Raw genomic sequence first — 27,659 nt, 5'->3', positions numbered from 1 at the left:
GTTTCTTTGGAGGTGTTGTGCTTAGAAGACCTATTGAGTATAGAAAGAGCTAGATTGAAGTCACCAAGTATAAGTGTATTATTATCTAAGTATTTCTTCACTTTGGTTAATAATTGATTTATATATTTGGCAGCTTCCACATTCGGGGCATATATATTGAGGATTGTTAAGTCCTCTTGTTGGATAGATCCTTTAAGTATGAGATAGTGTCCCTCTTCATCTCTCACTACAGTCTTCGGGGTAAATTTTAGTTTATCTGATACAAGGATGGATACCCCTGCTTTCTTTTGAGGACCATTCGAATGGTAAATGGTTCAACCTTTTATTTTCAGGCGGTAGGTGTCCTTCTGTCTAAAATGAGTCTCTTGTAGACAGCAAATAGATGGGTCCTGTTTTTTTATCCAGTCTGAAACCCTGCGCCTTTTGATGGGGTCATTAAGCCCGTTCACATTCAGAGTTACTATTGACAGATAGGAGTTTAGTGTCATCATGGTATCTATTCAGTCCTTGTTTTTGTGGATTGTTCCACTGGACTTCTTCTTAAAGGGAAATATTAAGAGTCCTCCTTAAAATTTCTTGCAGAGCTGGTTTGGAGGTCACATATTCTTTCAGTTCCTGCCTGTCTTGGAAGCTCTTTATCTCTCCTTCCATTCTGAATGAGAGCCTTGCTGGATAAAGTATTCTTGGTTGCATGTTCTTCTCATTTAGGACCCTGAATATATCCTGCCAGCCCTTTCTGGCCTGCCAGGTCTCTGTGGAGAGGTCCTCTGTGACCCTAATACTCCTCCCCATAAAAGTCAGGGATTTCTTGTCTCTTGCTGCTTTAAGGATCTTCTCTTTATCTTTGGAATTTGCAAGCTTAACTATTAAATGTCGAGGTGTTGAACGGTTTTTATTGATTTTAGGGGGGGAGGGATCTCTCTATTTCCTGGATCTGAATGACTGTTTCCCTTCCCAGATTAGGAAAGTTTTCAGCTAGGATTTGTTCAAACACATATTCTGGCCCTCTGTCCCTTTCGGCGCCCTCGGGAACGCCAATTAAATGTAGGTTTTACTTCCTCAGGCTGTCGTTTATTTCCCCTAATCTATCTTCATGGTCTTTTAATTGTTTGTCTCTTTTTTCCTCAGTTTCCCTCTTTGCCATCAACTTGTCTTCTATGTCACTCACTCGTTCTTCCACCTTGTTAACCCTCGTCGTTAGGACTTCTAGTTTGGATTGCATCTCATTCAATTGATTTTTAATTTTCTGCCTGATTAGCTCTAAATTCTGCAGTCATGAAGTCTCTCTTGAGGTCTTTATGCTTTTTTCTAGAGCCACCAGTAGCTGTATAATAGTGCTTCTGAATTGGCTTTCTGACATTGAATTGTAATCCAGATTTTGTAACTCTGTGTGAGAGAGGACTGTTTCTGATTCTTTCTTTTGAGGTGAGGTTTTCCTTCTAGTCATTTTGCTCAGTGCAGAGTGGCCAAAAGCGAGTTGTATTGGGAAAAGGAGAAAAAGAGAGGAGAGAAAGAAGGAAAGAAAAGAGAAAGAGAAAAAAGAAAAAAGGAAAAAAGAAAAAAAAAGAAAAAGAGAAAGAAAAAGAAAGAAAGGAAAAAAAGGGTGGGGGAAGGAAACAAATCAAAAAGCAAAAGAAACCGAAACAAAACGAAACAAAACAAAACAACAACAACAACAACAACAAAACCACGGGGGAGTATCTTCTGATTCTGTATACTTTAAGTCCCTTGACTTCCCCTGGAACTTGTCCTTCTAGCTGGTCTTCTGGGGGAGGGGCCTGTTGTGCTGATTTTCAGGTGTTAGCAGTTGGGGGAGCTGCTCTGCCCCCTGCCTGGTGCAGGGCTCAGTGGGGGTTGTTTGCCCCGTGAGGCCGCAGGAGGAACAGCCCCAGTGGCGGGGCCAGCTCTGGAAACCTGGATTCAGCTCCCTCAGTAACTACGGAGCTCTCCTCTGCAGGGCCTGGAGGCTCCGGGGCGGGGCCGCTGATCTACTCAGCTCGGAGCAGGAGCGTCCTTGCTGTCCTGGGCCCTCCTGGCCTCTGCCTGTCCCGGGGGAGGCCGGATCCTGGCTGTGTCCCGGCGCCCAGTGCTCCGGATCTGCGCTGTTGGATTCGCGCTCCCGGCCGGCAGCCCCCTCCGCGGAGCCGCCGCCCGAGCCCCGCCCCCCCAGCTGCTCCCGCCCCGCAGCCCCCTCCGCGGAGCCGCCCCCCGAGCCCCCCCGAGCTGCTCCCGCCCCGCAGCCTCCTCCGCGGAGCCGCCGCCCGAGCCCCTCCGAGCTGCTCCGGGTCCCGCCGTGCGCGCTGCAGCCCTTAGGGAGCTCGGCGCACTCTCCCGGGGTGCAGGTGTCTGTTACTGTCTCAGGGAACCCGAGGGCATCCTCGCCCTCCTGGGTCCTGCTCCAACTCCCTGCGAGCCCCTTTCCGCCCGGGAAGGTCGGTGCAGCTCCTGCTTCTCCGGGACGGGGCTCTCCTGTCCTGGGGACACTCGCCCCGGCCTCAGCCCGGCTCCTCGCAGGGCCCCTCCCCCTTGGAGGCCTTTTGTTTCTTTATTTCTTTTTTCCCGTCTTCCTACCTTGGTAGAAACGCGAACTCTTCTCACTGTAGCATTCCAGGTGTTCTCTCTTTAATTCTCAGGCCGAATTCATAGATTTTCAGGAAAATTTGAAGGTTTTCTAGGTAATTTGGTGGGGACAGGTGATTTGGAGACCCTACTCTTCCGCCTTCTTGCCCCTCCCCCTCTTCTGGTATTTATTAGTTTATTCTCTATGGTTAAGAGTGTTTCTTGGTTTTCTTCTCTCATTCCCCCACCTCGCCCCTTTGCCAGTTTCGTTGGTTTCTTAAAATCCACATGTGAACGCAATCGTATGGTATTTGTCTTTCTCTAACTCATTTCATTTGGCAAAAGTCCTTTCCGCTTCTCCCACGTCATTGTAAATGGCTTCATTTCATCCCATCTGATGACTGAGTGATGTCGCAGTGTGTATATTTATCCCATCTTCTGTGCCCATTCATCTGTCGGTGGACACCTGGGCTGTGTCCCCAGTTTGGCTGTTGTTGATAACGCTGCTACCAACATTGGGCTGCGTGTCCCCCTTCGAATCTGTACTTTTGTATCCTCGGGGTATACCTCGCTGTGCAATTTCGGAATCATAGGGTAGCTCTATTTTGAACTTTTTGAGGACCCTCCACACTGTTTTCCACAGCAGCTGCACCTATTCGCATTCCCACCAGGAGTGTAAGGGGGCTCCCCCTTCTGCCCAGCCTCACTAATACCTGTTGATTTTGTGTTGTTAATTTTAGCCATTCTGACGGCTGTCAGGTGACATCTCATTGTGGTTTGGGTTTGCATTCCCCTGATGATGGGTGATGCTGAGTGTCTTTCCATGTGTCTGGTGGCCATCTGGATGTCTTGTCAGAGACAATGTCCATTCATATTTTCTGCCCATTTTCGGTTGGATAATTTGTAGTTAGGATGCTGAAATTTATATTTGCTTTATATATTTTGGACACTAACTCTTTATTGGCTATATCTTCTCTTATTTTTATGTTGCCTTTTAGCTACGGTTGTTTCCTTCACTGTGTGGAACCTTTTCAACTTGCTGAAGTCCCAATAGTTTATTTTTGCTTTTGTTTCCCTCACCTCAGAGGCATATCTAGAAAGAAGATCCAATGGCCAATGTCAAAGACATTGCTGCTTATCTTTTCTTCATTTTATGGTTTCAGGTCTCACATTTAGGTCTTTAATCCATTTTGAATTTATTTTTTATATATATGGTGTAAGAAAGTGGTCCTGTTTCATTCTTCTGCATGTGGCTGCCTAGTTTTCCCAATACCGTTTGTTGAAGAGACTTTTTGCCGTTGGATATTCTTTCCTGCTTTGTTGAAGATTAATTGATCATAGAGTTACAGGTTTGTATCTTGTTTCGGTTTTCTATTCTGTTCTATTGATCTAAGGGTCTACTTCTTGTACCTGCACCATGCTCTTTGGATCACATCAGAGCTCTGTAATATAACTTGAGGTCCGAAACGCCAGTTTTAGTTTTCTTTTTCAACACTGCTTTGGCGATTTTCAATCTTTCATGGTTCTATACAAATTTTAGGATTTGTTCCAGCTCTGTGAAAAATGCCATTGCTATGTTGATGGGGATCACATTAAATGTGTAGATTGCTTTGAGTAGTATATAGCCTTTTAAAGAATAGGGCAGCCTGGGTGGCTCAGTGGTTTAGTGCCAGCTTCCGCCCAGGGCATGATCTTGGAGTCCTGGGATCAAGTCCCACGTCTGGCTCCCGGCGTGGAGCCTGCTTCTCCCTCTATCTGTTTCTCTGTTTCTCATGAATAAATACATCTTTAAAAAAGATAAACAATTTTTGTTCTTCCAATCCATGAGCATGAAATGCCTTTCTATTATTGGTTTGTGTCATCTTCAATTTCTTTCATCAGTGTTTTATAGGATTTACAGTGCAGGGCATTCACCTCTTTGGTTAGGCCTAATCCTACGTATCTTATTGTTTTTGGTGCTAGTCTACATGGGATTGAGTCCTCAATTTCTCTTCCTGCTGCCTCATTATTGGTGCATAGAAATGCAACAGATTTCTGCAAGTTCACTTTGTATCCTTTACTGAATTTATCAGTTTTAGCAGTTTTTGATAGAGATTTTTGGGTTTTCTATACAGAAAATCATTCATCATCAAGTAGTGAAAGCTTGACATTTTCCTAGCTGATTTGGATGCCTTTTATTTCTTTTCGTTGTCTGATAGCTGTGCTAGGACTTCCAGGACTGTGTTGAATAACATTGATGAGAGTGCACATCCCTGTCTTGGTCCTGACTGTAGAGGAAAAGTTCTTGGTTTTTCCCTGTTGAGGATGATATTCTGGGTTTCTCATCTAAGGTTTCTATTATGTTGAAGTACATCCCCTCTAAACTTAATCTGTTGAGGGTTTTCATCATGACTGAATGTTATGTTTTATCAATGCTTTTACTGCATCTGTTGAAATGATCACTTGGTGGGACACCCAGGTGGCTCAGTGGTTGAGCATCTGCCTTTGGCTCAGGGTGTGATCCCAGAGTCCCAGGATCGAGTCCCGCATCAGGCTTCCTGCATGGAGCCTGCTTCTCCCTATGTATTTACCTCTCTCTCGTGAATAAATAAATTAAAAAATCTTAAAAAAAAAGAAACGATCACTTGGTTCTTATTCTTTCTTTTAACATTCTGGTGTATCACAATGATTGATCTGTTAATATTGAAACATCTTGGCAACCCAGGAATAACTCCCACTTGATCATGATGAATAATTTATTTAATGTATTGTTGGATTCACTGTGCTAGTTTTTTTTTTAATTTTTTATTTATTTATGATAGTCACACAGAGAGAGAGAGAGAGGCAGAGACATAGGCAGAGGGAGAAGCAGGCTCCATGCACTGGGAGCCCGACGTGGGATTCGATCCCGGGTCTCCAGGATCGCGCCCTGGGCCAAAGGCAGGCGCCAAACCGCTGCGCCACCCAGGGATCCCACTGTGCTAGTTTTTTATTGAGAGTTTTTGATCTCTGTTAGTCAGGGATATTGGCCTTTAGTTCTCTCTCTCTCTCTCTTTTTTTGTAGTGGGGTCTTTATCTAGTTTTGGTATCAGGGCAATGCTGGCTTCATAGAATGAATTTGAAAGTTTTCCTTTCTTTTCTTTTTTTTGGGGGGGGGATACTTTGAGAAGAATAGATATTAATTCTTTTTTAAAGGTCTGGTAGAAAGGACCTGGGAAGGCCATCTGGTCCTGGACTTTGTTTGTTGGGAGATTTTTGATTGCTGACTCAATTTCTTAGTTGGTTATCTGTCTGTTCAAGTTTCTTACTTCTTACTTTTTCATTTTGGCTGTATTATGTATTTCTAGGAATTTATCTATTCTTCCAGGTTTTCCCAAGTTGGCATATAATTTTTCATGTTCTCTTATGATAGTTTGTATTATAAGATGGTGTTGTTTGTTATTTCTCTTCTCTCATTTGTGATTTAATTTGGGTCCTTTCTCATCTTTTTCCTTTTTAAAAAATATTTTATTTATATATGAGAGACACGGAGAGAGAGGCAGAGACACAGGCAGAGGGGAAAGCAGCCTCCATGCAGGGAGGCCAATGTAAGACTTCGTCCCAGGACTCCGGGATCATGACTTGAGCCAAAGCAGATGCTCAACCAGAGGCACCCAGGTGCCTTGCTGATTCACTTCCTTTGCCTGTTATGGGTCTATTCACATTTTCTGTTTCTTCCTATTTCTGTTTTGGTAGTTTGTACATTTCTAGGGATTTGTCCATTTCTTCTAGGTCTCCCAGTTTGTTGGCATATAATTTTTTAAAAAAGATCCTGGAGACCCGGGATCGAATCCCACGTCGGGCTCCCAGAGCATGGAGCCTGCTTCTCCCTCTGCCTATGTCTCTGCCCCTCTCTCTCTCTCTCTCTCTCTCTCTCTGTGACTATCATAAACAAATTAAAAAAATAGTTTAAAAAAGATTTTATTTATTCGTGAGAGACAGAGAGAGAGAGAGAGAGAGAGAGGCAGGCAGAGGGAGAAGCAGGCTCCATTCAGGAAGCCTGATGTGGGATTTGATCTTGGGACTCCAAGATCATGCCCTGGGCGGAAGACAGGTGCTAAACCACTGAGCCACCCCGGGATCCCCTGTTGGCATATAATTTTTCATAGTATTCTCTTATAATTGTCTTATTTTTCTGGTGTCGATTGTGATCTCTCCTCTCTCGTTTGTGATTTTATTAGGTCCTTTCTCTTTTCTTGTTGATAAGTCTGGCTAGGGCTAGATCCATTTTATTAATTATTTTGAAGAATCAGCTCTTAGTTTCATTATTCCATACTACTGTTTTGTTGTTGTTTGTGTATCATTTATTTCCGCTCTCATCTTTGTTATTTCTCTTCTTCCGCAAGCTTTAGGCTTTGTTTGCTGTCCTTTTCCAGCTCCCTTAGGTGTAGGGTTAGGTTGTGTATTGCAGACTTTTTTTTTTTTTTTTGTATTGCAGACTTCTTGTTTCTTTCTTTTTTTTTTTTAACTTTTTTATTTATTTATGATAGTCACAGAGAGAGAGAGAGAGAGAGAGAGGCAGAGACACAGGCAGAGGGAGAAGCAGGCTCCATGCACCGGGAACCCGATGTGGGATTCGATCCCGGGTCTCCGGGATCGCGCCCTGGGCCAAAGGCAGGCGCCAAACCCCTGCGCCACCCAGGGATCCCAGACTTCTTGTTTCTTGAGGTAGGCCTGTATCGCTATGTACTTCCCTCTTAGGACTGCCTTTGCTGCATCCCAGAGGTTTGGAGAAACATGTTTTCATTTTCATTTGTTTCTATATATTTTCTAAATTTCCTCTTTAATTTCCTGGTTGCGCCATTCATTCTCTAGTAGGATGTTCATAATCTCCACGTATTTTTGGTCTGTCCAAATTTTTTCTTGCTCTTGACTTTGAGTTTCATAGTGTCGTGGTCTGAAAATGTACATGGTATGATCTCAATCTTCTTGAACCTATTGAGGGCTGATTTGTGGCCCATGATGTGATCTGTTCTGGAGAGTGTCCCATGCACACTTGAAAGGAATGTGTATTCTGCTGCTTTAGGATGAAATGTTCTGACTCTATCTGTTGAGTCTCTCTGGTCCAGAGAGTCAAGGCCATTGTTCCTCTGTTGATTTTTGCATAGATGATCGTAAGTGGGTGTTAAAATCCCCTGTCATTGTATTATTGTCAGTGAGTTTCTGTATGTTTGTTGTTAATTGGTGTCTATATATTAGGTACTCCCATGTTGGTGGCATAAATATTTACAGTTGTTTGATCTGATAATCAGAGATTGATACAGAGTCTTCTTAATTATGGAATAATGCCCTTCTTCATCTCTTCTTACACTATTTGTTCTTTTTTTTTAATTTTATTTATTTATGATAGTCACACAGAAAGAGAGAGGCAGAGACACAGGCAGAGGGAGAAGCAGGCTCCATGCACCGGGAGCCCGACGTGGGATTCGATCCCGGGTCTCCAGGACCGCGCCCTGGGCCAAAGGCAGGCGCTAAACCGCTGCACCACCCAGGGATCCCCTGTTATTTCTTTTTTTAACTTAAAGATTTTATTTATTTATTCATGAGAGATATACAGAGAGAAGCAGAGGCAGAAACATAGGCAGAGGGAGAGGCAGGCTCCCCAAGGGAAGGCCGATGTGGGACTCGATCCTGACCCCGGAATCACACCCTGAGCTGAAGGCAGATGCTCAAACACTGAGCCACCAGGTGTCCCCAGTGTTTGGTTTCAAATCTAGTTTGTCTGATATAAGTATGGGTCCTCCAGCTTTCTTTTTATGTCCATTAGTGTGATAGATGATTTTCCATCCCCTGACTTTCAGTCTGCTGGTGTCTATAGGTCTAAGGTGAGCATCTGTAGGCAGCATATACATGGATCTTGTTTTTTTTTTTAAAGATTGTATTTATTCATGAATGAGAGATAGAGATAGAGAGAGAGAGAGAGAGAGAGAGAGGCAGAAACTTAGGCAGAGAGAGAAGCAGGCTCCCCACCAGGAGCCCGATGTGGGACTCGATCCCAGACTCCAGGATCACACCCTGAGCCACAGGCAGAGGCTCAACCCCTGAGCCACCCAGGCATCCCGGATCTTGTTTTTTTTAATCCACTCTGATATCCTATATCTTTTTTTAAAATTTTTATTTATTTATGATAGTCACAGAGAGAGAGAGAGAGAGGCAGAGACACAGGCAGAGGGAGAAGCAGGCTCCATGCACCGGGAGCACGACGTGGGATTCGATCCCGGGTCTCCAGGATCGCGCCCTGGGCCAAAGGCAGGCGCTAAACTGCTGCGCCACCCAGGGATCCCTGATATCCTATATCTTTTGATTGGAGCATTTATTCCATCTGCATTCAGAGTGATTATCGAAAGATATGAATTTAGTACCTTTGTGTTACCAGTAGAGTTGGTGTTTCTGGCGATGTTCTCTGGTCCTTTCTAGTCTTTGTTGGTTTTGGTCTCTCTTCTAGTCACCCCACTAGAAGAGTCCCCCTTAAAATTCCTTGCCGGACTGGTTTAGGGGTCATGAACTCCTTTATTTTTTGCCTGGGAAACTCTTTATCTCCCCTTCCATCCTGAATGACAGGCTTGCTGAAGAAAGAATTCTTGGTTGCATACTTTTCCCATTCAGTATATTGAATATTTCCTTCCACTGCTTTCTGGGCTGCCAAGTCTGTGGACAGATCTGCTGCAAACTTGATTCATCCTCCCTTGTGGGTTAAGGACTCCCTCCCCCCACAAACCCCACCTCCGCCGCTTTCAGGAGTCTTTCCTTGTCTGTGTATTTTGTGAATTTGACTACGATGTGCCTTGGCGATGGTCGGTTTCTGTTGAATTTAGTGGGAGTTCTCTGTGCTCTCGTTTTCAGTGTCTGTGTCCTTCCTCAGGTTAGAGAAGTTTACATAATTTGTTCAAATAAAACTTCTGCCCCTTTTTCTCTCTCTTCATCTTCTGAGTCTCCTATGATATGAATGTTATTGTTTTAATAAGTGGCTGAGTTCCCTACGTCTGCCTCTGTGGTCCATAACCTTTCTTGTTTTTAAGGCTTCCACTTGGGACTGCATCTCAGTTATAGCATTTTTAACGTTGGCCTGACTAGATTTTAGTTTTTTTATTTCTACAGTAAGGGATTCTCAAGTTTTCTTCTGTGTTCTTTTCCTAGCCCAGCTGCTATCTTTATAATCATTGTTTTAAACTCTAGTCAGACATAATATATGTGTATTGATGAACTTCCTAGCTGTGAGTACCAGGAGGTTTTTTTTGGAGGTGAATTTCTCCATCTCATTATTTTATCCAAAAAGAAGGAAGAAAAAGAAAAAAACAAGAAAAACAACAATAACAACAACAGCAACCACTCCCCCCCAAAAAATCCCACTAGATCCTGTGTGTGTTTTGGCCTGTTTGTTAAAAGAATCTAAATTCCAAAATAAGAAAGAAAATCAAAGTACAATGAAAGTAAACAAAAATAAGTAATATATAAGGTATATACATAAAAATTAAAATTAAGCAATTAATAAAAAGAATCGAAGAAAAGAAATGAAAATAAAGGAAGCACAAAGTACAGAGGAAGCTCGACCCCGCTCTCCCCGCGGAGCTGGAGCTCTGCGGCCTCTGTGGTCTGTCCACCTGGCGGCAGCGAGGGGTCGGGGCGGGGCCTGGGGGCGGGGCCGCGGCGCTGACGTCAGGTGTGCACCTGCCGCGGGGGAGATGCACCTGCCTCGGGGGCGATGCACCTGCGGGTCAGAGGCGGGGTCTGGCCTCCCGCGGGCGGCGCCGTGCTGCTCCTCTAGCCTCGTCGCTGATGTCAGGTGCGCACCTGCCTCCAGAGAGATGCACCTGCCTCCGGGGCGATGCACCTGCGGGTCAGAGGCGGGGTCTGGCCTCCCGCGGGCGGCGCTGTGCTGCCCCCGAGCCTCGGCGCTGAGGGCGGGATGTGGGCGGGGGCGCCGGGTCCCCTGGGCCTGGGACTGAGCATCCCGCCCCCAGGTCTGCAGGGGCCTCTGCAGAGGAGCCCCCCGGGCCCTGGGCCCCGGGCCTCCGCCGCTTCTACAGACCCTGCGTTCACCCTGCCTGCGTCCCAGCTTCTGTTTGTTTTTTGATCTTGGACAAGTGACTGAGTTTCAAACCTCCAAATTTTAGGGGCTGCCCTGGGGGAGACCCGTTCTCCTCCTGCCTGGAGGGTCTCCTCCCACTTCTGGCCTTTGCTGGCCCGGCCCAGGGACACGGCCCCGTGACTGCACAGGGGTTTGCAGTTTATGGCCACACAGGGCAGACAGCTGGCCCTAGTCCCGCTGCTCTTGGCCGGGGTCCCCGCTCCTGGGCCTGGGAACCATTGGCGCCACCGTCCTTGGGACCCCGGGGACCCTGAGCCCACCCTGTCACTCCAGGGGCTGCTCCCCGCTTCTCCTCTCGAGCACCGTCAAGGCTGGCGTGTCCCCCACTCTAGCAGACTTCTGAAAGTTCTGACTTTGTGCTCTGCTGCTTCTAATACTGTGCGTAGACCTGTCAGCTGGCTCCCTGCCTCTGTGGGATCCGGGGCTGTGTCTCCCCCAGACTGACTGATTGATTTTCTTTTTAAGATTTTATTTTTCTGTCATCTCTACACCCACATGGGGCTTGAACTCTCCACCCCAAGAACAAGAGTCGCATGTTCTTATGAACCTCACTGAGTGGCCAGGCTCCCTTTGATTGATTGATAGGTATTAATTGAAGCTGATGTGCTGCCTGTGTCAGGGCAGAAACTGAGCCTCTGCGTCGAGGTGCGGTGGAGTCACTGGGACCTTGATCGATGTTAAAGAAATCAGAGCTTCCCCGGGAGCCCAGGGAGCGGGGCCCACACACGTGAGAAGTTGGCTATTTCCTTTACCAGGAGTCATTTGACTGCCGATTTATTTAAATTGCTATTCAATGGCGAAGGTCGTTCTAGGATGGGGATACAGCGAGAACGTTCTAGGTTTGGAGGTAGCTAAAGCTCCCCCATCATGGACTAGATGTCCCAGTTGGATGCAGAGATAGGCGAGCCAGCAAAGAGATGAGAAACATGGCCCTGGGGTGCCTGGCCGGCCTGGTCGGGGGACCTTGATCTCAGGATTGTGAGTTTGAACTCCATGTTGGGTGTAGAGAGGACATTAAAATAAAATCTTTAACAAATAATAAATGGATGAACTAATAAAGCATGACATCGAAGGTAAGTGCTTGCTTCAGGAAAAACCTCAAAGCGGACTATGTCTAACCTGCGACCTGTTCTTGATCTCCCCGCTTGCACTCCTTGGTCCAGATGACGTCCTCCACTAGGGACGGTCCCGCCCGAGTGGGAGTGGGCTTCCTTCCCTGTAAGGCCTGTGCTTCCCCTTGTTCTGCAGGACAGAAGAGCCGTGAAGGCACGAGCTCGGGGGGATCAGCATAAACCTCGGCGATGATCCTTCCTGATCCCGGAGCCAGATCTCGGCCTCCTTTTGGGACCCGACGTCGTAAAGAAGCCCTTGTGGTCAGTGGCTCGGATGCAGGGTGGAGGCCGAAGGAGAATCAGGAAGAACAAAATAGGGGGGAAACCAGAAGCTGAAGGAGAGGAGGACAGATGTCAGCATCTGGAACCTTCGCAGGGACCCGGCGTCCTTTCCCAGGAGGGGCCACCCTCTGTGCTTCCCGCTGCCCCGTGCTCCTCATCGGCACCCGCAGGCACATCCCCAGGCCTCCGGCGCCTCTGCAGCCGTGGTCTGTAGCATCCTCCGTGTGTCCTACCGGGGACCCTAGCGTCGTGTCTGTAACCATCTGTCTGCTGTCTGACAACAATCGGGGGATTCCGACGTTTGTTGGGTTTGGGGTGTGTGTGTGTCTGTCGCCATGCAGCGATCTGATCCTCGGGCTGCGTCATCCTGACGCCGAAATGATTGAAACACCATCATTTCTGGTGCTGGCACTGGGCAGCTAGCTGGGTTCTCCTGGCCGACCCGGGCTCCCTCGTGCTGTGCCGTCCCACAGGAGGGTCAGCTGAGCTGGAAGGTCTGGCTCGGCCACATTCCCGTGGGTGGCAGTGGGTCCCCGCCGAGTGCCGGCTGCTTCTCCTCTCTCCGATGCCTCTCCAGTGGGGAGCCAGACCTCCGGGCTGCCCTGGGGGGAGCTCCTGAGAAGCCGGCTGCCCATGGGGGGGAGCCCTGGAGCTGCCTGTGTGTGGGAGTTGGGGTGGGGACGGGGCTGGGGTCCCTCGGTCCCCTGCGCTGCCTGCCCCCAGGCCGAGCCCCATGCTCACCCAGCCCCTACTCTCTAGGGCGTGCAGGGTGCCCTCCACACTCTGTTGCGAGAGATCCAGCAGCACCAGGTGTGCACACTGAGCCCACCCGGTGAGGGTGGCCCAGGTGTGAGAGCTGCAAGGGCCTGCTGTCCTGACATCCCCTCCAGGGCCACGCTGACCGCCCCGCGGGCCCTCTGTGCCCCAGGTGCACAGGCACGGGGCAGGGAGGGGAGGAGAGGAAGCGCCCCGGAGCCCGGGCAGCCCAGGCCCCCTGAACAGAGGGAGCACAGACCTCCCAGGGTGCTTTGCACAGACCCTGGTGACCTGAGGCTCCCCGGCTGTCACTCTGTCCCAGGCCCGTCCTGGCCCCGGGCACAGGTTGAGTCGCAGTAGAGTCTGTGGGGTCCTGACCCTGGCGTCTGGCCGCCCCTGGAAGGCACGTGGGGACGTCAGCTGTGTGTGCCTGGTGGCACCTCTACAGGGGCTGGTCGGGGCCTGGGCGGTGCCCCCTCCTCCTCTCTGGGAGTCTCTCCGCACCCCGTGCACAGAGCTCTGGGAGACGCAGAAACGAGCCGGCTGTGCATTTTCACAAACCAACACTTTATTGAACTTGCAGCAGCAAACAGGGGCTCAGAGCCGAAGGTCCGCACCTTCCCCTGGGATACCTTCCTGTCCTTAGAGGAAAGTGGGAATCCCACAGGGGTGCGGGTTCTGGAGTCCCCCACCTGGGAGCCTGTGCGGACTCCGGGTGGGGGCGCGTGTCCTGAGGTTGGGGCGTTGAGAGGCGGTTCTGGGGACAGCAGGGCTGACCTGGACCTGCGGTCCATGGGCTCCTGCGCTGGGTCCCTGCAGGGCAGCTGGATCCCGGCCTCGGGCCCCCTGGGGCCGGGTGACTGATTGCTGGAGCCCCAGCACGTGGAGGAGCCTGCCTCCTGGTGTGGGTGCGGGTGGGGCCCACGGGCCTGCCCCTGCTGCCCTGCCCTGGGGTGTCCCAGGATCCCCAGGGCTGCCCTAGGTCAGCGACCTGGATCTGTGGGGCACACCCAGGGCCCAGGAAGCCACATCCGGCTGTGAGAGGGCTCGCTCAGCCCGGGGCCAGAATGCAGGACTGGCCAGGGCCCCGGGGCGCTGGATCCTGTTAGTCTTTGTGATGGGCCTGGGGGAGGGGCTCGAGTCGCCCCTGCCCCCACAGAGCCCGGGGCCAGGCCAGCCCAGGTCCCTCTGGGTCAGGGGCTGGTGTCCTGTGCAGGGGGTGCCGCCCTCCGGGAGGGACAGCAAGACGAGGCAGGGCATGGTGACGGTGGGCCAGAGCCTCCGGGCCCCCGCACTCACCGTCACGCTCTGCCCCCGAGGCCCGCGAGCATCGAGCTGCCCCGTGGACACGGAGGGCAGAGGGTCCCGGGCCTGTGCAGGGCCTCGGGGCAGCGGGCTCAGCGCCGCCCTGGCTCTGCCCTGGCTGTGCCCATCACTGCCCAGCGAGGGGCACGAGCTGCAGTGGCCGCGGGGCAGGAAGGGTGTCCTGGGCCCGACAGCGTCGTCCCTATAGGGCTGGGGGGACCCCGTGATGGGAGTCCTGGGAGTGCTCCAGGGCCTGGTCCGTCGCGGGGCCTCTGGGGTGGCCCAGGCAGGTGCTGAAGGGAAGGAGACCCCATTTTTTGTTTTCACGCCCATGTCTGGGGGCCACCTGCCTGCACCGTCTTGTTGCACTGGGAGGATGGGGAGGGAGTTCCATCGCTGGGGGGGAAGTTGGACGATGGCCTGGCTGGGAGGGGGTCCGGGAGGCTCAGGCTGGGTGGCTGGGCCCGGGGAGGCCTGCTCCTCCACCCTGGGCAGTGTCTCAGAGGCCGGAGAAGGGAGGAGAGGCCCGGGCGCCGGGAACACTCGCTCCAGGCCCAGGGGCCTCGTGGGGAACTCCTCAGGTCCCGCTGGAAAGAGGCCGACGGGGTCAGCGTCTCCAGCAGGCTGTGTGTCCCCCGCTGGGGGCCCCAGGGGTCCTCATAGCTCCCGCGTGGTCCCCCGGCCAGACCCTGTGCTCAGCCTCCCACACTAGTGCCCGGGCCCTGCAGTGGGTGCCTGCATGCCCAGCCTTGGCCTGGGGTCCCCCAGGCTAGAGCAGAAGAGGAAACCCCAGAGATGAGGACGGGGGCCCCGGTGGCTCTGTCCCTTGTGGGCAGCCCCAGCAGGCCGAGTTGGGAGGGGCCGGGGCCCTGAGCCCACCCGGGGGGGGGGCGGGCAGGTCGCACCGCATCCTCCAGAGCTGGGTCATGGAGGCCCGAAGGTGTCTGAGCACCACCTCGTTCTCCAGGGCCCAGGGCTGGGCCAGAGAGTCCTGGAGGAACTCCCGGAGCCCTTCCAGGGGCAGCTTCAGGAGGCGTTTTGGGCGGTGGGCGAGAGTCAGACCCAGAGGTCCCCACCCTGTGGCCCCCGGTGCCCCCAGGCCAGCGGCTGGGGTCCTGCTGTGCTCAGGAGCGCCGTGGGCAGTGCACTGGCTGGGGTGGCCCCTGCCTGCTGCTCCTCTCAGGGAGCCCCGCTGCACCTGCCTGCCCCGCTGTCCCCCCGCCCCAGGTCTGGGTGCTGCTCAGAGCACAGGGTCACCGCCCCTGCACCCCCCCTCCCCGGCACACCTGGGCTCCCAGGGGCTCACTTACTCCTGTGCACCTTGAGGATGGTGTAGGCCATGGCCGTGAGCACCCGCTCTCCATCCAGTATATACGCATCCCACAGCTTCAGGGTGAGCGAGAAGGGGGTCTAGGGGACAGCGGGGTGGGAGGAGCGGCCTGAGCAGGGCCCCTGGGGGGCTCGGCTGGGGCTAGGCTAGGCCTCCCATCTGCCCACAGTCCCTGCCGCTCCCCGGCTGCCTCCGATGAGGCCCCACAGCCCCCCTGTGCGTGCCCTCCTCCCAGGGAGATCAGGGCTCCCGGCTGCTCCAGGTTCTGACCCCGGCCAGCAGCCCCCGCACCCCTGGGGGCACAGACTCTGCCCCCACTTGACGACACCACACCTCGAGAGGACCCCAGGCTGGCCGCCCAATGGGCCGAGGGCCCGTCCACACCCTGGGCTGACCCGGCCTCCCCCGGGGGAGCTGAGGCAGAGACGGCCCGCCCCCTGGAACCTCCTCCAGGGACCCTCTGGGATTCTCCAGGACCGGCTGGGCTGTGAGCCTCAGCCTCAGGGCCCTGGGGTCGGGCCTGGCTCGTCTGGAGGGTGGGGCTGAGCTGGGGCCTCCCTGGGGGCAGGGGGCAGGTCCGGGAGCGGGGGTTCTGGGGGGGGGCCTCACCCGGCCGAGGAAGCACTGCAGGAACCACTTTGGGGTGTAGATGCCGGTGGACATCTGCTCCTCATCCTGGTGGGAGGGCAGGAGGTGCTCAGGCCCCACGCCGCGGCCCCTGGAGCCGGGTAGACGCGATCCCCATGGCCCAGACCAGCCCTGAGGGCGCTCCTGGGCCCCAGGGGGAGGAACGTGACCCCAACTCTGGGCAGCTTGGAGGGCCGTGCCCCCCACCCCCTGCCCCGGGAACGGAGCCTCAGGAGCTCCCACTCGCCACGTGCTTCCTCAGGTCGGGGAGAGCTCTTTCGAGGACATGCTCATGATGAGCCTGGAACCTGAGGAGCTTCTGGAAGCCTGGGACGAAGAAGCCTGAGAAGGCCCTGGGCCCCCACGATCAGGGCCTCCTCCTGCACCAGGCGGGGTGGGGGGTGTCGGGGCAGGGGCCTCCCCCCACGCCCTGACCCCCATGTGCCCACTGCCCTCAGAGCCCTGACTGGACCCGCTCTTCCCAGAGGGCAGGGCTGCCTCCCAGGCCAGGGGTGTGGGGCCTGGGACCCTCGTCCTCACAGAGACCCCGCGGGGTGTGGGCTGGGGGCTGAGGACCAGGCCCAGCTGACCCAGCAACCTCTCTCCTGCAGGGGCCGCCACGGGGACAGGTAGGTCCCCAGCCCCGAGGGGCAGCGGGTGCAGGCCACGGGGAGGGTGATGGGCATGCACGGCCCTCTGTGAGGCTTGGGAGTGAGGCTGGGGGCCCCTGGGAGGGGGAGACGCTGCCCCCTGGGCCCCATGTGGCTGTGGGCTGGCAGGGGGCCCTGGGGGCAAGCAGGCAGCCGGGCGGGAGGCTGGGGGAGCAGCGGGAGTGCGAGCCTGGCCTGCAGATGGTGGGGCGGGTGGCCATGGCTCCGGGACCCCGAGGCCACCGGGGAGGCGGGGCCCTTGCCCGTGGAGGGGCGGGCTGGGGGGTCCCCGCCTGCCCCCCGGTGCAGCAGCCTGCAGGGAGGCCCTCCTGAGCTCCCCTCCCGCCCGGCGGCCCGGCGGGCCCCTACTGTGCATGGCGTGCCTGTCGTCTGTCATCAGCTGGGCCAGCGCCCAGAAGGCATCCTCCTCGGGCAGGAACATGAGGAGGGTGGCCGCGATCTCGCTCATGCCCTGGCAGTAGCCCACCTCCTGCAAGAGCCAGAGCCCCACGGAGGGCGTGCGCCCCGAGGCCCCCTCTGAGCCCTCCCTGCGGGTGTCAGGCTCCCCTGGCTCCCTCACAGTCCGGGCTCCCGGAGGGGGCTCCCAGAGGGCAGGGGGGCAGGTGAGGGCCACCCGGACCAGCTTGGGCGCCCGCACCCCGGGCCCCGCTACCGAGCCCTGCGGCCACCGTGCCAGGGTCCCCGTCCTCAGACCAGCAGGAGGGGCCTCCGTGAGCTGTGCCAGGCTACAGGGGACCTGCCAGGTCTGGAGACCCCTCGGAGGGCAGGTCGGGGGCCTGACTGTGGCCCCTGGGAGGTCCCACGAGGGGAGCTGGGCCAGGACACCCCGCGGGGCCGGGGAGTGTGTGAGCTGGTGTCCTCAGGGACCCTTCTGGAATGCGCCGTGGAAGGGGGCGGCCTCCTGGGCGCATCGGCCTCGTGCCCTTCAGGGGAGTGGGAGCCTTCCCCGCCCGGGTTCTCATCAGTAGTCCCGTCTGTCAGGGTCCAGACCTGAGCTCCAGGACAGCCGTGGTGCACACGGGGGCCCTGGGCAGCCCCGGCCCTCGGGCACGCAGGCCCTGCCTCCCCTGGGAGGTCTGCACCCTGCCCCCTGCCCGTCCCAGAGGAGAGAGACCCTCCCCGGAATATCGGGGCCATGGAGCTGGGGCCATAACTGTGAGTCCCGCTGGTCACCAGCACTCAGGACAAGGCCGCCCGTGGGGCAGAAGGCGGGGGCAGGGACACTCACGGTGTTGTACACCGAGTAGGCCGCCAGCACGTGGAACAGGGCTCGCTGCCTAGGAGGGGGGACAGCGGGGGGCTCTGCTCAGTCAGCCCCCGCCCAGCGAGGCCGCCGAGGTGCCGACACCCGCCCCACAGGCCCCGCGGCCTTCAGGGCCCCTCCGCGGGGGCCGATCTCTGGGGTCAGGTCTGCGCACGGGGACAGGCGGCGACCTCACACATGCAGTGTGCCGGGGGTTATGTGCACCCTGGGGTGTCCGATGCCTCTGTGTGGCTCCCGCCATGGGGTGTGCAGCTCCGGGCTCCCCCAGCACCGCCAGCGCCCCCTCCAGCCTTGGAGAGGCACCCCTGCACGCCCCCTGGGAGCCAGCGCTCCCCCTGCCCCGGTCCCTGCAGCCCCTGACGCCTCTCCTCCTCTGCCCTGGCCTGGCCCCGTGTCCCGGGAACACCACCAGCCCCACATGGCCCCTGCCCTGAGCCCACGCAGCCGGGGCGTCCATGGCCCTGAGCGCACCCCCAGGCCTTCCCAGGTGTCCCTGGGCTGGACTCTGGGGGGGGGACCCCGGGCCCGCCCATCCCAGAGCATCTCGGGGCTCCAGGTCTGAGCCGCCATGAGGAGAGCAGGGAACGTCGTGCAGGTGTGACCCCGATACAGGTGCAATCCCCTGGGGTCACTATCTGAGCACGGGGTGGGGTACGGGGTGCGGCCCCCTCAGCGCTGTCAGAAGCCGCCTGATGCCTCCCGCACGGCGGCCTGAGTCTGCACCCCGGCTCCGCGGCCCCCGGGCCAGGGCTGCTGGAGGCCGGCACCCCCTGGGCCGGGGGTCACAGGTCAGCCTGACCTGGCCGCGCTCTGAGGGGGAGCCCTGGGAGGCAGCAGGTTCCCTGCAGGGAGGAGCACCGAGCTCTTGTGAGGAGACGGTCCGAGCGGCCCCCCGGGAAGCCCAGCCACCCTTGCCTGGCGGGTCCCCAGCCCCGCCCCTGGCACCCCTATAGGTCACCTCTGGGGTCCTGGGCTCCCATACACCCCGCTCGCTGCACACAGAGGGAGCTGCACCCTCTGCTCCACCCACCTGCACCCCCCCTGTCGGGGGCTCCTTGCCTTCCCCCCTCCCCACGGCCCCTGAGGACTCTCCGGGACACCCGGGCTTCTGATGGGAGCAAGCCGTCCAGAGAACCCCAAGGTGGCCGGCTGAGCATGTCCCACAGGGGGCAGCTGCACCGAGTCCTTGTGTGTGTGTAGGGGGGCGGGACCGATAGTGTAGGGGTGGGGGGTGTGGGGGTGTGGGGGATGGTGTGGGGGGTGATGTAGGGTGATGGCGTGGGGGTGGTGGTTGAAGGGGATGGCGTGGGGGCCCTGCGGACACAGGGCACCCCTTTCTCTAAGGTGCGCATGGAGACGTCTACAGATAAAGGCGACCCCAGTCTGGGGTTTGCTGTGACCCCTGCCCCTGGGGCCCCGTGTGCTCAGGTCAGGGCCTGCCTGGACCGGGGCGGCATCTGGGGGTCGTCATACTATGTGTGCTCACCAACTGCAAATTGTCTAAAATAAAATGCACAGAATTCAGAAGTACATAAAACACTGAGGGTGGGTGTCACCCTGACCTGTCCGACCCTCGTCAGGTCCATGTGTCCCTGTCCAGCCACGGCCATGCACCCTGGCCCCCAGATCCCCTTACTGCCCCCCACTCCCCCACCCCGGCCCCCTGCTCTTCACGGAGCCGCCCCTCACCCCCTTGGGGTTCAGCTCAGACGGTGACCCCTGGAGGCCCCGTCCTGGGGCCTCCCCATCCCCGAGACCCCAGGAGTGGGGGCACGGGGGTCATCCCCAGCACCCTACCATGTGGCAGTGTGTTTGTTGCCGTCGCTCCCCCCGGCCTCAGAGATCCCGTGTCCCCTGCACAGAAGCCCTGGGCCTCTCCCGGGCCCCAGAACCCCGCTGGCCCAGCAGCCTCACCCGACCCCGTAGCGGTCCCAGAACATGGTGTGACTGCGGAACGTCTGGCTGACGTCCAGGTCGATCTGCATGATGTCCTGGGAGGAGACCAGGGCCGCCTCCTTCATTTCCTGTGGGGAGACCCCGGGAGGAGGAGCCCGTGTCAGGGACACAGACCCCGACCTGTCAGCAGCTGCCATCCTGGGCAGGGAGCCCTGGGGCCACCATGGGAGTGTGTCCTGCTGAAACCTCCTTCCTTCCCCTGGGAGGCCGGGGATGGTGGGAGTGCCCGCCGTGCCTGCGGGGCCTGCGTGAGGGCCTGTGCCCAGCTGTCTGTGCGGGGAGGGGACTGAGGGTCAGCCCGGGTGGGGAGGGGACTGAGGGTCAGCCCTGGACAGGGAGGGGACATGGAGGATCAATCCCGGGTGGGGAGGGGACATGGGGGTCAGCCCGGGTGGGGAAGGGACAAGGGGGTTCAGCCCGGGTGGGGAGGGGACATGGAGGGTCAGCCCTGGTGGGGAGGGGACATGGGGGGTCAGCCCTGGACAGGGAGGGGACATGGGGGGTCAGCCCTGAGTGGGGAGGAGACATGGGGGGTCAGCCCTGGTGGGGAGGGGACATGGGGGTTCAGCCTGGAGGGGAGGGGACAGGGGGTCAGCCCTGGACATGGAGGGGACATAGAGGATCAGCCCGGGTGGGGAGGAGACATGGGAGTTCAGCCCGGGTGGGGAGGGGACATGGAGGGTCAGCCCTGGGCAGGGAGGGTACTGAGGGTTAGTCTTGGGCGGGGAGGGGACATGGAGGATCAGCCCTGGTGGGGAGGGGACATGGGGGGTCAGCCTGGAGGGGAGGGGACAGGGGGTCAGCCCTGGACAGGGGTGGGGACATGGAGGATCAGCCTGGGTGGGGAGGGGACATGGGGGATCAGCCCTGGTGGGGAGGGGACAGGGGGTCAGCCCTGGTGGGGAGGGGACTGAGGGTCCACGGGGAGTGGAGGGGCCCCACTTGGTATTTCCCGGCATTCCTGCCCTTAACCTGGTTGACGTTCAGCAATCGCAGCCACACCTGTCCCCGCACCTGGGGTGGGACCCCTTGTAGACCCAGTGCCGCAGCTGCGGGGAGGAAGGCAGTGCTGGTGAGAGGGGCCCAGGGCGGCCCCTTGGAGCCCAGGGAGTGCGAGGCATCTAGAAGGTTCCGGCTTCGGCTCCAAAGGTGTCTGCGGAGAGGCTGGGTCTCCCTGGAGCTGGGCTCTGTCCCCCACGAGGACCAGGGACCGTGGCCCCGACCTGACGCTCCCCCACCACCGTCCCAGGGCCTGGGGAGGCTCGGGCTCCCAGCAGACTCTCCCCAGGCAGGGGGCTCCCCCGAGGACGGGGCAGGAGGACACTGAGGGCTGCTGCCCAGCTCCGTCAGGAAGGAGAGCCCTCGGGGGCACCCAGCACCCGACCTTCTCGCTGGAGAAGTAGTGGTCCCATCGCTTGAGCATTTTTATCCATTTGTCGGCGCGCTGGGTCTCTTGGTGGAGTTTCTGGAAGAGGACAAGCAGGGGCTGCAGATAAGGCTCCAGCCACGGGAGGTGGGCGCTCGGGCTGCGTCCAGTCCCCCACGGGACCCGGAGGAGCCAGGAAGGCACAGGGCCCCCCGCGGACCGTGGCTCTGGGTCTGGGGTGTGTTCCAGGCAGCCCATGCCGCGCTGGGACGGGGGACTGGGGAGATGCCTGGGGATGTCCTGGGGGATGGGGTACAGACAGCTGGCCCCAGCCCCCGCCCCCCACGTCCTGCCCGGGGCCCAGGACGGGTTCTCACCTTGGCCTCACGGGGGCTGGGGCCGGGCAACTCCTTGTCCCTGTAAGGCAAGAGACGCAGAGCCCTGAGGCCCTGGCCCCACAGCCATCCCCCCCACCCCCTGCCATCTGCACCCAGGGGCCTGGGGAGGGCAGGGCTCCTCCAGGGAGGGCAGAGGCTGCCAGCAGCCTGAGGGCGGGCGGGGGCGGCATCTGGGGGGTCTGAGAAGGGTGTTTGCTGGTGGTGGGCTGGGCGGGGACCCCTCGGCGCCCCCAGGGGGTGACCTGCTCCCTTCCTTGATGGACCAGCCCGAGAGCTGTCAGCGTGGCCCCGGGTGCCCCGTGACCGTCCCGCTGAGGTCCTCCTGCCTCCCCAGGGCCCGACTGCCCAGCGTCCAGCCGGCCTTGCCCTGCCCCCTGGCCGTCCCCCTGCTGTCCCCTGACTCCCCTCTCTGCTGTCCCCTCTGCCTCTGGCCCGTTTCACCTCCTGTGCTGTCGGAGCCCCTGAGCATGACCACCCCTGAGCCATCCCAGCAGCCACTGGGCCGTGAGCAGGGCTGAGGGGGCCCCACCTGGGGTCTCCAGCCTCTGTCAGGTTCTCGTGGGGGCTGTTGACCCATCAGCCTCGTCCCCTGCGACCTAGGCCACTGGGCTGTCCCCTCCCTCATTCCCGCCCAGGGCAGCCCCCTCCTCCTCTTCCCTCCTCCTGCCTGGTCGGGCCTTCCCTCTGTGCCCCCCGCCCCGCCCTGGCCTGGTCCCCGGCATCTACCTGCAGCCTCGCAGAAGCCTTCGGGACTGTGGGGGCCCTGGCTGGGGGGTGTGGGTGAGAGCACTCCTGCAGACTCGCCCCAGACCAGGCCGTCCCCCAACGGAGAGCACGCCCCAGCCCCAGAGCCCCTCACCCGCAGGATCCCCTGCCGAAGGGACTGGACACCCACCCCCCCCCCCGCCGGATGCAGGAGGCAGACACCTGGGCCTGCCCGAAGCAGGTGTGGAGGCCCCTCCTCTGAGTGTCCAGGGGTGTCAGGCTCCCCTGGCTCCCTCACAGTCTGGGCTCCCGGAGGGGGCTCCCAGAGGGCAGGGGGGCAGGTGAGGGCCACCCGGACCAGCTCAGGCGCCAGCACCCCGGGCCCCGCTACCGAGCCCTGTGGCCGCCGTGCCAGGGCCCCCATCCTCAGACCAGCAGGAGGGGCCTCCGGGCCTCCCTACCGGGCCCAGCTCCCTTCCTGCCCACATCCCGGGTTGTCCTCCGGGGTGTCTCAGCTGCAGCCCAGTGCAGACATGGCCCTCAGAGGGCTCCAGGGGACGTGGTCCTGACCTGTGGGGGTGTCAGCCTCCAGAGAGGTGTTCCTGCAAACGCCACCCCCCCCTGAGATGGATGAGGGGTGTCCAGGGGACTCACTGCAGAAAGTCCTGGTGGTCGGTGACCTTCCACAGTGACAGGTACTGCGGAGACCCTGCTTGGTGTGCCTGCAACAGAGGGGGCTCCGTGGGGAACCAATCAGACCAGGGAAATGGGGACAGGAGGGAGCAGAAGGGGTTCTCCCTCCCCTGAATCCTGAGGGAGCGCCGACCCTCTGAGATTGGCCGGGCACCAGAGGAAGGGCCTGTCTGCCCGGTGGGGGCAGCCTGACAGCCTCATCTGCTTCTATCTATCAGTGACGATCCCCACCTGGGCCTGACCTGACCTGGTGATTGTGGTCCCCACCTGGGCCTCACCTGGACCCGGTGACTGTGGTCCCCCACTGGGCTTCACCCGGACCTGGTGACTCTGATCCCTACCTGGGCCTCACCTGGACCTGGTGACTGTGGTCCCCACCTGGGCCTCACCTAGACCTGGTGACTGTGGTCCCCACCTGGGCCTCAGCTGGACCTGGTGACTGACCCCTACCTGGGCTCCCCTGACCTGGTGACTCTGATCCCTACCTGGCCCTCAACTGGACCCGGTGATGGTGGTCCCCACATGGGCCTCACCTGGAACCAGTGACGCTGGTCCCCACCTGGGCCTCACCTGGACCTGGTGACTGTGGTCCCCACCTGGGCCTCAGCTGGACCTGGTGACTCTGGTCTCCACCTGGCTCTTACCTGGACCTGGTGACTGTGGTGCCCCGCCTGGGCCTCACCTGGACCTGGTGACCATGGGCTCTACCTGGGCTCCCCTGACCTGGTGACTGTGGTCTTCACCTGGGCCTCACCTGGACCCAGTACACTGTGGTTCACAAATGGACCTCACCTGTAGCTGGTGATTCTGATCCCTGCCTGGACCTCACCTGGAACTGGTGACTGTGATTCCCCACCGTGGCCTCACCTGGACCTGGTGACTGTGGTCCCCCACTGGGCTTCACCCGGACCTGGTGACTCTGATCCCTACCTGGGCCTCACCCGGACCTGGTGACTCTGGTCCCCAACAGGGCCTCACCTGGGCCTAGTGACTCTGGTCCCCACCTGGGCCTCATGTGGATCTGCGACTGTGGTCCCCACCTTGGCCTCACCTGAACCTGGTGACTCTGGTCCCCACCTGGGCTCACCTGGACCTGGTGACTGGGCTCCTCAGCTACCAATGACTAGGATCCAGGATGGACCCTTAGTTGCTACTGACACCGGGACCATCCCCAGGGTCTCACTTGTTCCTGGTGACTATGGTCCTTGTCTGGGCTGACCTGGCTCATCCTTGGCTCTGATCCCCTCTTGAGCCTCACCTGCTCTTGCAGGTATGGTCCCCCCTGTCGTGGGTGTGTAGCGTCTATGGTCCCTTCTGGGCCTCACCTGATGGTACTGGGCCACGATATTGGCCCTTTGCAAGGCCAGCAGGGTCTCCGGGTCCTCCTGCATCGTGCTGCAATCCAAACACATCCAAGAATGACGGCGCGTGAGAACTTTCCGAGGACATATGCGTCCAGGTGCTCCCCATGGGCAGGTGCCCCTCTGTCTGACCGGAGCCAGAGACAACCCCGTAGCCCGGAGGGGCACAGGCTGGGCTGGAGCATCACACACGGGCCCTTGCTGCCTGTCTGTCCCTCGCCCACCTACAGTCCACCTTCCCAGCTTCTGTCCCAGGACACGCCGTCACACTGGGGTCACAGAGTGCTCCCACCCCGGTATCAGGAGCACACGGGGTGGGGGACCCAGGGGCTCTGGGGAACTGCCCACCTGATGCTCGGGGGTGACATCTCCCAGCCCAGGGCCGGCGAGGGGGGATCAAAGGTTTCTCTTAGATTCCACAAGCACACGACCAAGGGGAGAAAGCGACTGACTGGACTTCATCAAAATTAAAACCTGATGCCAGCTAGAGTGTGACCAAACTCCCCACCCTGAGGGCAGCAATGTGTGAATAGCCTGAAGGGGGCCTGGGGGAGCATGAGGGACTCCACCACGTTCCAGTGCATGAAGAGCAAGCCTGCTCATGGGCCAGGGGGACCCAGCGGGCACAGGGCGGGATGGGAGTGTCAGTCACCCCTGTCGGGGTCCATGCGTCTAGGACAGGCTGGAAAGGTCATGGCTTGGGTCCCTGCACAGCACAGGGCTTACAGGGGAGTGGGGGTCCCGGGGGAGCTGCCTGAGTTCCGACTGCAGCCTCCTTCCATGGACGGGGGCAGCAGGGTGGCCGCTCTCACCCCGTGGGGCTGTGGAAGGGCTGTAGGAGCTGCTCACGGTCATCACATGGGGGGTTGGGGTGTTGTGGACCCCAGCCCGGGAGGCCTGTGCCCCCACCCAGACCCACAGGCCCCACTGTGGCCCGCGGGGAGCAGGGATCAGCTGCCACTCACCTGTGACCTGTTGCTGTGTGAGCGCCTCTTCTTTATGCACTGGGGTACTGGGGAGAGTGGGAGGGTTGGGGTACTGGGTAGAGTGGGAGTACTGGGATACTGGGGAGAGTTGGGGTACTGGGGAGAGTGGGAGGGTTGGGATACTGGGGACAGTGGGAGTACCGGGGTACTGGGGAGAGTGGGAGAGTTGGGGTACTGAGGAGAGAGTAGTACTGGGCTACTGGGGAGAGCAGGAGAATCGGGTCGCTGCAAGCCAGATCCGGAGCATGAGTGCCTCCGAAGGTCTGCGGACACAGAGTGGGCACCAGGCAGCGGTGGAACCCGGGGGCACCACAGTTTCGCCCACAGTGGGGTCCCGCATCATCACTGTGGGCAGGCGGGGTCCAATCAGCACCTAGCCCTTCACCCTGAAGGCCGAGGGTCTCGGGGGAGGGTCCTGTCCCCACACCAGGTGGGAAGGGGATGCAGGCACCCTCCCACATCCTCAGTTCCCATCCTCGGGCCCTGCAGGCCTCTCGCCCTTCAAGGCAGACTAGGGGTCACAGATGTCCCCCACCTCCCAGGGTTCACAGCATGGGGTTGCAGTTAGGAACATTTGAGGGGCTCCTGGGTGGTTCAGTCGGTTCCACGTCGACTCCTGAGTTTGGCTCAAGTCAGGATCTCGAGGTTGTGGCGTGGAGTCTCACGTGGGGCTCGGGCTCCGGTGGGTGAGGAGTCCGCTCCAGGTTCCCCCTCTCCCCCCGCCTCCCCCGCACTGCACCCTCTCTCAAGTAAATCTTCTAAAAATTAACATGAAGACACGTAAGCATCTTTATCCCCTCTGCAGAGGTGCCTTCGTGTGTGTAACGACCGTGTAAATGCCTTTCACGGACCCACCGGGAGTCCTACCAGAAACCCCTTTTCCTTGATATTTGCTGAAGTACGGTAGACACACAATGTGACAGTAGTTTCAGGGCTACAACTAGTGACTTGACAATTCTGTGCATACTCAGATCTCCCCACGAGAAGTGTCATCACCATCTGTCCCCGTACAAAGTTGTTACAACAGTACTGACTCTATTGCCAGGCTGTACTTTCTAAATTTCTGGGATTTATTTATTTAGAACCAGACGCTTGTAGCTTTTACTATTGTTCATCCATGTTGCCTACCTTCCCCCCCAGGCCCCTCTGGCCATCAGTCAGCACGATCCATCCCATTAACCAGAGAAAGGACATGGGGCAGCCCGGGGGGCTCAGCGCTTTAGCGCCTGCCTTCGGCCCAGGGCGAGATCCTGGAGTCCCGGGATCGAGTCCCACATCGGGTTCCCTACATGGAGCCTTCTTCTTCCTCTGCCTGGGTCTCTGCCTCTCTCTGTCTCTCTGTGTCTCTCAAGGATATATAAATAAAATCTTTAAAAACAAAAAACAAGAGAAAGGACAAAAAGCATACGATCCCCTCAAGAGTTGCAGAAAAAGCATTTGACAAAATACAACATAAAAAGCACAGTGGGTTTTGAGGAAATGTCTATCAACAGAGTAAAGGTCATGTAGGAAGGCCCGCAGCTGACGTCACCCTCAAGGGTGAAAACCTGAAATCGTCTCCCCTAAGAGCAGGAACAAGCCAAGGAGTTCCCCTCTCAGCGCTGGAAGTCCTAACGTAGTCAACAGACAGGAAACAGCAGAGGTTCCACACCTGGAAGCGGGGCGTCACACTGTCCCTATTTGCTGAAGACACGGCACTAGAAACAGGAAACCCGAGAGCCTCCACCAAAACCTGTTAGAACTAAGGGTGAATTCAGGAGCGTTCAGGGATACAGAACAACCCTACAGAGCTCAGTAGCCTCGCTGTGTCTCGACAGTGAGTCTCAGGAAGGAAATTAAGGATGTGACTCCCTTCTTGGGAGCATCACAGAGAACAAAGTAGTTAGACTGAACCAAGGGAGCGCGAGACTTGTGCACTGAGACCCTCCAGGCTCTGGGAGGCCGTCCTGGGCTTGTGGGGTGGGAGCCTCAGCTTGTGAAAATGTCCGCAGTTCCTGAAGCCACCCTCAGTTTCAATGTCACTCCTATCAAAATCATGGTTCCAGATCTTAGAAATAGAAAAAAACAAAAACAAAAACAAAAAACAAACAAAACCGTAACATCCGTCCGCCCCCACGAATGACCCCGGACAGCAAGTCAGTCTTGGAGAAGCAGGACAGAGCGGGACGCAGCACTTTCCTA

The 27,659-nt window shown here is 57.8% G+C and overlaps 3 protein-coding genes across 4 annotated transcripts in view; 1 reads left to right on the top strand and 2 right to left on the bottom strand.

Annotated features, from left to right (window-relative positions):
- LOC144318698 (interleukin-9 receptor-like) overlaps window positions 1–26,247 on the top strand; it is a 50,682-nt gene extending 24,435 nt beyond the window's left edge. Inside the window, exon 10 of one of the 2 annotated variants that reach the window (XR_013384756.1) lies at window positions 23,350–26,247. The gene's annotated coding sequence lies outside the window, so the exon portion shown is untranslated. Of the gene's footprint in view, window positions 1–11,914; window positions 12,359–23,349 lie in introns of those variants that run through there. The other variant, XR_013384755.1, reaches the window with a different exon arrangement.
- LOC144319193 (ubiquitin carboxyl-terminal hydrolase 6-like) lies at window positions 13,384–24,522 on the bottom strand. Its single transcript, XM_077907029.1, has 7 exons — window positions 24,457–24,522; window positions 23,093–23,160; window positions 21,713–21,752; window positions 21,349–21,434; window positions 20,912–21,221; window positions 16,992–17,485; window positions 13,384–15,350 (listed from the first exon to the last, which is right to left on the bottom strand). The coding sequence occupies exons 1-7, from the start codon at window positions 24,520–24,522 to the stop codon at window positions 14,891–14,893; spliced, it is 1,524 nt and encodes a 507-aa protein (XP_077763155.1). The 3' UTR covers window positions 13,384–14,890.
- Window positions 17,494–20,325, bottom strand: LOC144318701 (uncharacterized). The gene is made up of 2 exons (XM_077905869.1): window positions 19,928–20,325; window positions 17,494–18,026 (listed from the first exon to the last, which is right to left on the bottom strand). Exons 1-2 carry the CDS (start codon window positions 20,104–20,106, stop codon window positions 17,711–17,713), a joined length of 495 nt encoding a protein of 164 aa, XP_077761995.1. The 5' UTR covers window positions 20,107–20,325; the 3' UTR covers window positions 17,494–17,710.
- Window positions 26,248–27,659: the final 1,412 nt, after the last annotated feature.

This window comes from Canis aureus, chromosome 8 (assembly GCF_053574225.1).
Source record: "Canis aureus isolate CA01 chromosome 8, VMU_Caureus_v.1.0, whole genome shotgun sequence".
Lineage (NCBI taxonomy): Eukaryota > Metazoa > Chordata > Mammalia > Carnivora > Canidae > Canis > Canis aureus.
The sequence above is the reverse complement of the archived record's forward strand: the minus strand, read 5'-3'. Positions and strand labels throughout refer to the sequence as shown.

What these genes read in the sequence shown, in the direction of transcription:
- LOC144318701 (XM_077905869.1), bottom strand. Translation starts at nt 20,106, where the DNA reads ATGGCAGCTGCTGACAGGTCGGGGTCTGTGTCCCTGACACGGGCTCCT. An exon ending in TGGGACCGCTACGGGGTCGG is followed by an intron (nt 18,027 to 19,927) that starts GTGAGGCTGCTG and finishes CCCCCCTCCTAG; the next exon opens with GCAGCGAGCCCTGTTCCACG.
- LOC144319193 (XM_077907029.1), bottom strand. Translation starts at nt 24,522, where the DNA reads ATGCAGGAGGACCCGGAGACCCTGCTGGCCTTGCAAAGGGCCAATATC. An exon ending in GACCACCAGGACTTTCTGCA is followed by an intron (nt 21,753 to 23,092) that starts GTGAGTCCCCTG and finishes CTTGCCTTACAG; the next exon opens with GGACAAGGAGTTGCCCGGCC. An exon ending in GGAATGCCGGGAAATACCAA is followed by an intron (nt 17,486 to 20,911) that starts GTGGGGCCCCTC and finishes CAGACCTGGCAG; the next exon opens with GTCCCCTGTAGCCTGGCACA.